The sequence below is a fragment of the Anser anser genome (assembly GCF_964211835.1).
Source record: "Anser anser genome assembly, chromosome: Z".
Lineage (NCBI taxonomy): Eukaryota > Metazoa > Chordata > Aves > Anseriformes > Anatidae > Anser > Anser anser.
The window spans coordinates 74,270,756-74,283,396 of NC_139723.1; the positions used below are offsets into that span (position 1 = coordinate 74,270,756).

Below are 12,641 nucleotides of genomic sequence, written 5' to 3' on the forward strand. Positions count from 1 at the left end.
GCCCCCCACCCCCCCACCCCCCACCCCCCGGGGCGGGCGGCGGCCCCGGACCGCCCCGAGCCCCCCGCAGGGAGCCCCCGGTGCCGCCCCCACCGGCCCTGCCCTCCCCCTGAGGTTGGGGTGTCCTCGGCCCCCTCCCGGCCCCCGGCACCCCGGGATCGGCTGCCCCTTGCCCCGCTGGTGCTGATGCTGGGGTGGAGGGCTCCGGACTCGTCCCCCGGTTCCCCTGGGAGGGACGGGGCCGGGGAGGAATCCAAGCCCGGGGCAAGGCGGGGAGAGGACTCGGTGAGGAAGTTGTTGCTGAGTTAAGAGGATGAAGTGAGTTTAATCCCCGCAGATGGAGGCTGAGACCTATCCCGGCCACTCAGACTAATATAGAAACTCAGTGGAGATTGGAGGGGATGGGGGGAGGAAGGCAAGGAGAAGTCCTGGTATTCGAGGATCCCAGGAAAAAAACAGGAAGCAGCCCAGAGCATCCCTTCAGAGCAATATAACGTTGGTGGGACAAAAACCAAAACCCAGTATCCCTTCTTCGAAATTTAACAGACAGAGGGAAGGTGCAAGAAACTTCGCATTAGGCAGATGCAGGATTATCTGCCCCCCGCTTTAGGTTTCATCCTAATCTCGGTTAGTTGGAGATCAGTTTAAACCCCGAGTCATCAGAGTTGTTATGTCTTCAGGGTTTGTGTGGGCTTTGTTTTGGAAATGAACCTCATTTGTTTGTTTTGCTCTTCACTTTGATAGCTGCGAGTGGTTTTGATGTCCATATAAATTATGCATATTTATACAGACCCTTTCTGAATGTTATTAAATTCATAACACTGACACTGTTCAGTGAGTTCCAGGCTCTAATTTTATGGCATGGAATAGGGAGGGGTGTGTGGGGAGGGGGGGCAGATCAGAAGAAAAACTGTCTCTCTGCAGGAACAATGCTGAGACAGGAAAATATGGAAAGCTGTACCCTCTCAGGGTACGAGAGAAGACAAGGAAATGGTGATGAAGTCCTTTTGGACAAAAGATCAGAGGAAGGGAGTTGGAGCCCATATCCTGTAAAAACACTGTGAGAACCTCAAGCAGTTGTTTAAGGGGGAAATTAAAGTCCTCACCAGACAGTGGTGAGGACATACCTTGTGTCCCCTGGGGACAAGGCAAGGAGACAGAAACCTGGTCCTCCTGGAAAGGGCAGTCTTGGAAAGATCCCCATAGGGAGAGCATGCTCAAGGTTGTAGGAATTACAGCTGAGGAATAGTTCTGTTAGCGTATTTGAGATGCAGTGGTTTCTCTCTCACACCCTTATCAGCCTGCCTTGCAGGGCTGAAGGGATCAGTACATGTAGAAGAAGTGCAGGACCCATGGCAGGAATTCCCAGCTTGGTCACAGACTGAAATGTGTTGTGTGTCTGCACTTCACGAGGCAGAGAATGAACTCAGTCAGTGCTCCATGTCTGCCCTGACATGGATTGCTAACTTGTTGGTAAAAAGGGCAAAGAGATCATGGCAAGCAGCGGAAAAGAGGTCATGGCAAGGCGTAGACAAAAGTTAAGTCTGTCCTTTATATATTGTCCAAGCAGTTGTTTGGCATTTGTACAGTATACTGTCATTGCTACTTCTGTGTTTCTTCTTCCTTGAACTCCACCCATCCTTCTTTCACTCCCCTTTCTCTAGTGTCTTCTTCCTTCTCACCCTCTTCTGGCAGCATTCATATCAGCCACTATTGTAGTTTGTCTTCTTTCTCACATACACCTACCTACCAAAAGTAATCTGTGATAAAGTAATAGCTGGACATACTGAGGCCAAATTAATTATTACAAAAGTTCATACCTCTGAGTTTCAAGCTGTTGTCAGATTCAGACCGATTTTTTAATTTTAATTACAGCTTTGGAAGATTATCTCTGCAGCCATGCAAGCTGGAAGCTTGCCTTCTAGAAGGAAGTGGGATATTCAGTTTTGGGTTCGTGGACAGTTACTGTTGTGGAAAATCCTTCCAACAAAGGTAATCCACTGCAAGCTTATTGAATTTCCTCTAAAATACAGAAAGATTCCCAGTGGCTTTCTCAATGGTAAGGTTTTACTCTGTCCTCATTGGCATAGTCACTGGTTGTCTTCCAGTAGCATCCATGACTAACACTTGGCATAGATTTGTTATTGCAACCTCTCTCCAGAGGAAGACAAATCTTAGTGCAGTATCTAGAACTAAAACCTGGAATTAGATTTAAAAGATAAATATACACCTTGCTCATCCATCTCAGAGAAGATATGGTGAGAGAAGCAAACCACGTACATCTGTTGACCCTGAGCTTTGGAAGGAATTCCTTTGCCAGTTTCGAACCAGTTTCTGAGGTATCATCCACTTACAGACAAAAACGTTGCCTTTACTGTGGAGGACTCTGCTGTGTCAGAGGGGTGCAGCTGTCAGGAATGACACACTGTGGTGGCATCGTTGCTTCTCCTTGTGCTCACCTGAACTTCTGTTTCATCTGAATTCAACTTTAACCAATGGTCTGTGATTGGATCCAGCTTTGGAGCCACCTCCATGACAGTGATGAGATTTTTTTTTGCCATGAAGAGAATGTAGATGTGTAAACTACTCACTGTGTGCCTGGCTCACCAGTGATTGCATATAGTTGACAAGGACTGCAACACAACCTTCTGAAGGTCCATAAGCCCAGGATTCTAGTGCTGGGAGTGGAAGTGGTTTTCTGTCATCATCTACTGAACACACTCCACCAAGAAGACTCTAACTAAGTCAGCACGCTAATTTTGGTACATTAGACCTGTGTTCAGATGAGATATTTCATTTTTTTGTTCCATGCTGTACGTATGGGAGGGAACCAGGCTCCAGTCTCCATAGTTTCTTACTCTAGGAAGTAAGGGGATAAACACAGTGCACAGAGATTTTCTCATATATCTTTTCTCTAAGAGGGAACACATGGCCCATCTCTGTGCCCTAAAGGAACAGGAATGCAAGGAACAATGTCTGAGGGAGCCTGGGCAGGCAGAAGAAACACTCATACTTCTGAGTACTCTGATGCTCTCTACGTCTAGAACAGCTGACTTGCTTCAGCTTGCAATTGCATTACAGTGGTATGCCACATGTAATTTGCAAGTGCTGAAATCAAGAGACACCCCTGTTCTTTGAAGAAACAATAGATAAAAATAAAATGAACATAAGGCACGAAATGTTCAAACATGGCAATAGATTCTCTTGCAGTTTTTGAAGGTCTGGAGTAGCACGACTTTATTATTTTTGTGAACGTCACAGTGGGCACATCAAGTCTCATGATGACAGAAAGTGTTTTTAGCAGTGACCTGGACCATTATTCATTCACAGCAAAATATATATATTAAATATATATATATATTGCTATAAATTATATATATGTATACATGATACATATATATACATGATATATATATACACATATATATACAATTATTTTCAACAGCTAATTTTACAATAAGTCACTGATGAAGCAGTTTGCTGTTAAAGGAGCTAAAGCAGGATATCTACCCGAAAACTATTTGGTAAAAGTGCAGGAAGTTAAGCAAGCTGACTGGGAGCTGCAGAGAATAGGAGTCTGGCCAGTGGGGTTAGCAAGCTTTTCCATTGTGATTCATGGGGAAACAAATATGTCTTTGCTTTAGGGCTTGTCTTCACTTGAAAGATATTTGGGATAAAAGGAGTGTATGAATTTATAGCATTTTCCAGAGTAAGTCCATATGTGGACACTTTTAGTCCGGAATAAGATTAAAAGAAAATCAGTGAAGAAGTCTTCTGAAATAGAAGTAAAGAAATGGAGGCATCTGTGGTGAAATGGGAGATATTTCCAGACATTTTCATTATGGCAATGTAGGGCTCGGCTAAGGAAGTTAAGAATAATGTATGTGTACATTTTCATAATTATGAATTATGGATTTTTTTTCTCTTCAACTAAAGACTCAAAAATTTGGAGTTCTTCCTCTTTTTTTTTCTTTTTTTTTTTTCCTTAATAGTCTACAAATTTTGAAAAGATGAATTCTGAATACATAACATTATGTCAATTCAACCATAGTCCACTATACATTTTTGTCAGGAATTTTTCATAGATTCCTCTTAAAAGAAGTACATAAAACCCTCAGAGACCCTAGGAAATATTCACCATGCATACATAGTCTCTTGGACTTTACAAATGATAGAAAGTCAGAAAGGTTAACATAAAGCAAGCCAGTTCAGACACGGTGGCTGCATTTTCTGCTTATAGGTAAACTAGTCATTTATCTCATAGATTTTTTCTCCCATTCCTTCCAAACTGCAGCTTGTCTATTCCTTTTACTTATCTCTCCATTGTGATTAAAGTTTATGAAAGTTGCATTGGAACCTGCCAAATGAAATTCTGAGTGCATCACAATCCAAACAGGATGTTTTTATGTCATTTGCATAGAGATTCCTGTTCAAATTTTACCTCCTGACCTTCCAAGGTCTTCTCAGTATGCCAAGGTCATTGTACCTATTTTACCATTCTGCTACTAATTCCAGGATGAGATATTGACTATATCACCATATGTACGTAATGATATATAGAATTATATAGATTTGAGGATCTTTTTATTGACTTCAGCAACTTGGCAAATTTATGGAAAACAGAAGGACCATTAACTTACCATTTTTTCAAATACAAAAATGATAAATGTAAATGTCAGTTAAAACCAGCAAACTTTATTTTAGCAGCTCATGTTTAGTTTTATAGCAATAACAAACAAATCACAGCAATTTGTATCTTATTATAATTCAATTAGAAAACAGTAATGTTTCATGAATATATATATTTGTTGCTTCTACTAATCATTACAATAAATAATTGCCTAACTGGTAAAAAAACAAATAAGTAATTCATTAGCTTGCAATATAATAGCTGTTTACATTTATTATTTCATTTATCACTTACATAATGTCATAGATGCGTGTAGAGTGCATATTACAATATGTCATCTAAAGTCATAACTCTTCGGCGTACAACTTCCCTCTGGCTTAACTAAGTAGAGTGTCTTGGATAGAATGATTTCAGATTTGTGCACAGGATAGCAATTGAGAGTATTTAAGAACACTTTTTGTTGTCCAGGGTACCAGAGAAGTCTACAAGACATACACAGAGCGCCTCCAAAATTCATTTTTTTTCCAGAGGGGAAAGTGGCACTACAGCCAGCATACGGCTGAACTGTTCAGAAAGGGAGTTCAAGCTACCCTGCAAACTTTAGGAGTGAGGGCTGTGGAAACACCAGTTTCCCTGCAGAGTTGGTAGGCTTCCTTCTTAGGATATTAGTAGGAAACACATAGAGGCAAATGTAAATTTCATCTACTTTGAAATGGTGAAGGGATGAGTTTATCCTATTAGGTTCTTAACTTCTGACACCATCTACTTATTTTAGATCTGGATCTGAACTGAGCCTTCTTGTTCTCTCCCTGATTATTTTCCATAAAACTATGGAGACTAGACTTAGTTAATCTGGGGAAGAAAAAAAAGAAAGAAAAGGAAGAGAGAAAGGAAAAAAAGAAAAAGAAAGAAAAAAAGAAAGAGAGAGAGAGAGAGAAAGAGAGAGAGAGAAAGAGAGAGAGAGAGGGAGAGAGAGAGAGAGAGAGAGAGAGAGAGAAAGAAAGAAAAGAAAGAAAGAAAGAAAGAAAGAAAGAAAGAAAGAAAGAAAGAAAGAAAGAAAGAAAGAAAGAAAGAAAGAAAGAAAGAAAGAAGGAAGGAAAGAAAGAAAAGCGCACAAACCAAACTCTGCCTGCCATTTTTAATATATTAAAAATGATTATATATCAGAGACATACTACACTTTTTTAAGTGTTAAATGGTGAACATACAAAAACAAAGTAACATTATTTTTCTGTCTTTCCACTCTTAAATAAATATTTGCCACACATTTACTCACTATACTGGCAGTTTAAGCCCATTACACCTTCCCAGCATTCAGTCTTTCCTTCTTCCATTGCCTCTCATATAGATTGCCTGTGGCATAGCCAGAATTTCAGTTCACGTGAACATCACATACATTTGCAAGGGATACAGAAAAAGGCTTCTACTGACCACATCTGCATCAGATGAGAGTCTTTACAGTCTTTTGTCCCTTGATTTCTTTATGCTCTCAGCTCTGCCCCCCAGCTTCCCTGCTTCCTACTGTATTCCAGGCTATTCTTATTAACCACATTTCACTGGTTACTTCTACTTTTTCAAGACTTAAAAATTACAGCCAACACTGGTAGTTCTAGACACATAAACAAATAGATAACATAAAAATCCTTGTTGTGCCCAAAACTTTAGACCATGAAGCAAGTAAATGCTGAGAATACAGGGAGCAATGGGAGGATTATGAGCAACCATATTAATAGTTACAGGCCTGCAGTTACCTGGCCACTATAGGCCATCATGTTGCTTATTATCTCGCTCTTCAGCCCTCACTCCTTTTCAGTTTTTCCCATACACATTAATGATTATCACATTATTGATTATCATGTTATAAAGTGTTCTTTCCTAACATGCTAAAATATTTTTATTAGTCATAGGATGATGCTTTGCCAAGCATCAATAGTGTATTTATAATTAAGAATTAGTATGCATTATACTGTTAAAACAACAGTATTATACTGAATAAACATTAAATGCTCCTTTCTCCCACTTGTGGCCCCACTTTATTACTTTGTTTATAGTTTTAACTAAATATGATGAGCAGTGAGCACAATCACTCCTTTGTGCTGGGACTCCAAAAGTATGTTGTAGCCTATGTGCTGAAATACTGAAGTTTTATCCTGCATGCTCGTTTTTATAAATAGTTCTGTTCATTACTTGTATGGCAAATTATTTTACAGCACTTTGGCCATGGTTTATGATGCCAGTATGCTAAAAATGCTCAAATATAAGCTCCAAACATCTCCCATTCTTAACAAATTTAACCTCAGGATGGGCAGAACAAGGAGATATTTCATTTACAGTAAGGCTAGCAACATGAGTAGCTTGTAAAAGCCAAATCTTACACTCGTGGTTTATAAGAAAGTTGTTGGGTTATTCTTTCTATCAGTGTTTTTCAAGGATTTATAGGTTCCAGTTTTAATAAGTGTTTTCCTTCTCCTTTTATCTTCTATTGCTTAGTTTTGGTAAGGTGAAGAATTCGTTATTTTGAGCTCAGAAAACTCTTTACGTTGTCACTTACTCAGCTCACAAAGAACCAACAGAAGCACAAAGACCCAAATTACAAAAATTTGTCACCTAAGGATCTAAGTGTATTGTTATAAATCTCTCTCACCATTTCCTCTCAGGTCAATTATTTACAAGTTATGTTCATTGTGATTTAATGGAGCACATTCTTTTTGTTAGCAAGTGAATTCTTGCCAGACTTGGGACCTATGGTAAATTTAATGAAAAGCATCAGAAAGAAGAAATGAGCTCTTTTACAAACATAAGCATTATTTTAGACACTCACAAAACTTGCTTGCACCAAATATTACACATTCAGTATTTGGAAGTCTGGGAGGTGTTGGGCAAATGATGCATTGCCCAATATAGGCTTATTTTCTTATTTCTTTTCAGTTTATGATGATGATATAAAGAAAAATGAATGATCCACAGTGCTTTGGGGAGTTCAGAACATCATCTTTGTATTTGTTTTCCCATTGCAGTCTTACTGCTGCTCTCAAAAAAATATGACTTCAAAGAGTTACTTTCATTGTTTTTCTATTTAATGTAATATGTATGCTCTTCTTGTCCTCTCATGTGTCAATCTCAAAGACCGGTACATAGCTTGTGTTTATAACATAATCTCCTGGGGATGTTTTCTCTGATTTCTTGATCAGGATATCAGAATGAGGAAAAAAAGGACAGATCACAAAGAACCTATCCAGATTTTACAAAGAACACCATAAATCTTTGGACTTGCATAGTTTATTTACAGTTAATAAGGGGGAGAGGTAATGGATTCTGCAGAAACAAGTCATGAGAAGTACCAGAATTCGTGGCTTTTTCAAACTGGCTGTTAATTTCCATTCTGTTGGAAGGAGTACCCATACACTAGAGACAAGTGCTCTATTGTCTGCTTCTGCTTTACGTGCAGAAGGAATATCATTCTCATTAATCTCTTCTAGGGAAAAATGAAGATTGAAGGGGAGAATACTGCTCCCATTTTATCACTCCCCTCTTATGCTGATGCCATTTCTATGAGGCAAAGGGCAGCAAGAACAAATGTATGCAGCTTCATTTGCCTTACTCATTTGTGGGACCTATTCACTAATTCATTGTGCCCCAAGGAATTACCTGATTTTCCACTTCATGTTCTGAAATTCACCACTTGGGCTTGCAGGAAAGAGTGGTAATGGATGAATTTGCAGAAGGAATGACGTTCCTAGCAAGGCCACTGAAGGACAAATGGAAGACCACAAGATCTTCAGGTCTAGTCTTTTCTCTTCTCTAGAACAGACTCCGTCAGTCTCTTCTGCTCCTTCCACAGGGTGCTGTTGTGCTGGAGGAAATAGACAAAATTTGAAGAAGTTGAATTTTCTTTCTAAGTTGGAGAATCAAGGGAAAAACTTCAAAATGAGCAACAAGTACTTCGTGGGAGCCCAGTCATATTCCTGAAGTCTCCATTTTTGAACATGAGATCACCCTGTATGCAACATACTCCATCACACACCAGGTCACCTCCAAGACCTGACATTAAAAAAAACTTCTAGGCATCACATGGTCTCCCAACTTGCATGAATGTGAAGGATAAGAGGTCTCCTACTATTTTTTTTTTCACTGATTCATCTCAGATGTTCCTCCTATGTCTCTTCCCAAAGATCACTGAAAAGTTTGTTTGCCACAGATTAATTCATTCTGTCAGAAAGACAAAGGGAATACTGTAGGGGTAACTCCAGCCATCTTCAATTTGATAAGCCTCTAAGGAGCTTTTGAAAAATCATAAAACTTTAAAAAGATCCTTAAAAATAGTTTTTCATGTTTGCCCTGACAGAGTAATAATACTTTAAAAATAGCAGGTAGCAAGATCCAATCAATATGCCATTAAGATACTGGCAGCACTAGGATAGGATTACACAGTTAAGAAATTAAGAAACCCTTAACTTTTCCAATTTTGGCCAAGAAAACACAAGAAAGTTGCATTATTTATTTCATAAGACTAACTAAATAATCTTATCCTCTTCTTGGCATCAGAAAAGCCCCTTACATATGTAAATATGAAACTAGTGAGTTAATGATAAGAGATGAGGAGGCTCTAGGGAGGCCTTATCGCTCTCTCCAACTCCTTGAAAGGAAGGTGTGGGGAGCTGGGGGTCGGCCTCTTCACACAGATAACTACTGATAGGACTAGAGGGAATGGCCTCAAGTTGCACCAGGGAAAGTTCGGGTTGGAAATTAGGAGATGTTTCTACTCAGAAAGAGCAGTCAGGCATTGGAACGGGTTGCCCAGGGAGGTGGTGGCATCACCATCCCCGGGGATGTTTAAGGAAAGGTTGTGGTGCTTAGGGACATGGTTTAGTGAGTAATATTGGTGGTAGGAAGATACTTGGACCAGATGATCTTGGTGAAGTCTTTTCCAATCCTAATGATTCTATGATTCGATGATAATGAGACACCCAGTTTATCACAAAGTCATGGTTCGTATTCTTTGGGCCAAAAGATGTTTTACAAAATATATATAGTATTTCTTCTTGCTTTATCTGCATAGGTTAATACCAATTCCACCAAATTCCTGAGGGAAAAATTCATATGGGGTTATTAAACGATTGTTTGCACCCAGTTGCTGGCAAATGAACAAATCAGGCTGTTAATATATAAGAGCCAGGAGATTCTTTGTTTCCCATATAGCATAAGACCACTAACAAACCTTTGAGTAGCCATTTAGCAGAAGATTGTATGGGCTAGGAAAAAACATTATCCAGCTTCACTTTTATTCATAATGACTATGTAGTGGATTCATGTTTCAGGTCTCAACAGTTATTAGAAGTTGCAAAACACTAGGTGGAAAATGGTGCTGGTCTGTGCACCATTTCCAAAGATCAGGGTACAATTTTGCTAGTTCAATCATAAGTTTGAAGCTGTTTGATGTTTTTTTTTGTTTGTTTGTTTTTTTTTTGTTTTTGTTTTTTAATAGAACAGCTGTATTCGTATTGTGTGCAATACCCAGTCTAGTGTATTTAAATCTACATGAAGTATTTGTTAGCTGTGCTGCCCTCTGGCCTGTTTGTTTGTCTCAATTTCCTTTGATTCAACCTTTGAAATACAAGGCCAGAGGTTTTCCACCACAGGTGTCTAATGCCAAGGATCAGTTTTGAGGCATGAACTTCTACTCAATTTTCCCATTATGGTGTGGGGTACTGGGGTGTATGACAGTGTGCTACTGCTTCCATATGCATCTTGAGCTCATTTTCCACAAAACCTAACAGCCCAGTTTCACTGTTGAGCTTCCTAATCTTAGCTTCTCTGCTGCCCACTGCTGAGAAACATGGCATCCTAAGCTCAGGGGTACAGTTACTGTGAAAGAGTGGTTTTAAACTCAAAGTTATGTTTGGAATTCCAGAAAAAGAACATGAAGTCTCTTCCCAGTATCACACTGCTGCCTATCCCTGTCCCGCACAAGAGACCATGATGCCACAGAACAGAGCTGAAAACTTCCTCACCAAGTGAAGATATGAGGACAGACATGATAAGCCAGCTGTTCCCTCTTCCGGCTCATCACCTTGAACGTGCTGATTTATTTTCTGAGAGAATGGATAGAAATGTATTTTCAGCTTGTAATTTGACCATCGGTTCTTCCTTTCTCTTAATTAGTATTTGTTATTATTGATCTAATATGAATAAGACACATTGTTTGTAACTCAGAGCACATAGTTCTGCAGACCTTATTAATGCAATAGCCTTACTGGGCTTGATCCAAAGTTAGTGCAGTCAGTGGAAAGACTTGTAGTGACTTCAGTGGACTCTGCATTTGTCAAGTGGATGTTAAGTGTTTGGGGCATAATTTATGGCACCCCTCTGACTGTGGCAACATGAAGCTACAACCATTCTGCTCCTATTGCAGGTGAAAAGAAAGGGCAGCTGCTGTAATATAGAAACTTCCCTTCCCATTTTCTGATCTATGCACATATGTAGCTACCTAAAAGTATGAAGGTCTCTGAACTACTTTGCTCTCAACAGCAGCTAGCAAAACTCTTATTGAGTCCAGAAATCTCACATGGACACTGGAAAAAGAACCAATGAAATTTACTTCCTAATAAAAAGCTAAAGAGCAACAAATTATGCTTCAGCTTATCAAGATGAGAGAGAGAGACAGAGAAGAAGAAGCTTATGATCTGAGCTTCTGTACACTGCCCTGTTCAGTTCTTCTGGTGTACATGCTACAGATTAATAGGCTCTCCTATAGACTGTAAAATCTGCACAGATATGCAACAAGCACAGTAAAGTCAGCTGAATTAAGTCAGCTGTAATACTGACTAAAATAAAAGATTAAAGGGGATTTTTTTCTTTTTTTTTTAAGACTGCATATTATAAGAACTGCGAGGGACTTCCTTACAATATGACACATATATTCAAAAATACTTTGTTTTACAATACTCAATAATATAATCATTTCATTGGTAATGTTGAATTTTTTTCCAAGTGTTCTTTTCAGAAACACATCTGCAGGTGGATTGTGTAGTGCCTGCTTTCTGCTTGTACAAACAGTATGTATACTAGATGTGATATGGATACTTACTCACAGAATATCCCACTTTGGAAGAGACCCATAAGGAATAACAAGTCCAACTCCTGGCTCCACACAGGACCACCTAAAAACAAACCAAGTGTCTGAGAACATTGTCCAAACGGTTCTTGAACTCCGGCAGCTCAGTGCCGTGAACACTGACCTGGGAAGCCTGTACCTGTGCCTGACCACCCTCTGGGTGCAGAACCTTTCCCTAACCCCCAGCCTGACCCTCCCCTGTCCCAGCTCCATGCCGTTCCCTCGGGTCCTGTCGCTGTCCCCAGAGAGCAGAGCTCAGCGCCTGCCCCTCCGCTCCCCTCGTGAGGGAGCTGCAGGCCGCCATGAGGCCTCCCCTCGGCCTGCTCTGCTCTGGGCTGAACAAACCAAGGGACCCCAGCCACTCCTCATACATCCTCCCCTCTAGACCCTTCACGTTTTCCATAGCCCTCCTTTGGACACTCTCTAACAGTTTTCTCTCTTTCTTATACTGTAGCACCCAGACCTGCACACAGTACAGGAGGTGAGGCCGCACCAGCACAGAGCAGAGCAGGACAATCCCTTCCCTTGACCGGCTAGCAATGCCATGCCTGATGCACCCCAAAGTGTGGTTGGCCCTTCTGTCTGCCAGGGCACGCTGCTGGCTCACATTGAACTGTTGACAGGAACCCCCATACCCCTTTCTGTGGTGCTGCTCTCCAGCTTCTTATCCCCCAGTCTGTATGTATAGCCACGGTTTACCCAACTCAGGAACAGAATCTGGCACTTGCTCTTGTTAAACTTCATATTGTTGGTATCTGCTCAGCCCTCTGACTTGTCAAGATCTCCCTGTAAGCCTTCTCTTCCACTGAGGGACTCAACAGCTCCTCCCAGTTCTAGTGTTGTCCACAAACATATCTCATATGCATTTGAGTCCTGTATCCAAGTCATTTACGAAAA

General features: G+C 40.4%; 1 protein-coding gene and 1 long non-coding RNA gene across 4 annotated transcripts in view; one reads left to right on the forward strand and one right to left on the reverse strand.

Annotated features, from left to right (window-relative positions):
* Positions 1-92: 92 nt before the first annotated feature.
* LOC310890056 lies at positions 93-11,672 on the forward strand. Its single transcript, XR_014576999.1, has 3 exons — positions 93-318; positions 1,876-1,992; positions 10,542-11,672. It is a non-coding gene; the product is annotated as an uncharacterized lncRNA (long non-coding RNA).
* LOC310890054 (uncharacterized protein) overlaps positions 1,986-12,641 on the reverse strand; it is a 163,667-nt gene continuing 153,011 nt past the window's right edge. For 2 of the 3 annotated variants that reach the window (XR_014576988.1, XR_014576989.1), the window contains exon 3: positions 1,986-8,483. Coding sequence is in view for 1 of the 3 variants with exons in the window: in XM_083818491.1 (XP_083674617.1) it covers positions 7,776-7,812; positions 8,279-8,483; positions 11,718-11,790 (315 nt within the window). In the remaining 2 variants the exon portion in view is untranslated. Of the gene's footprint in view, positions 8,484-11,717; positions 11,791-12,641 lie in introns of all 3 variants that reach the window. The other variant, XM_083818491.1, reaches the window with a different exon arrangement.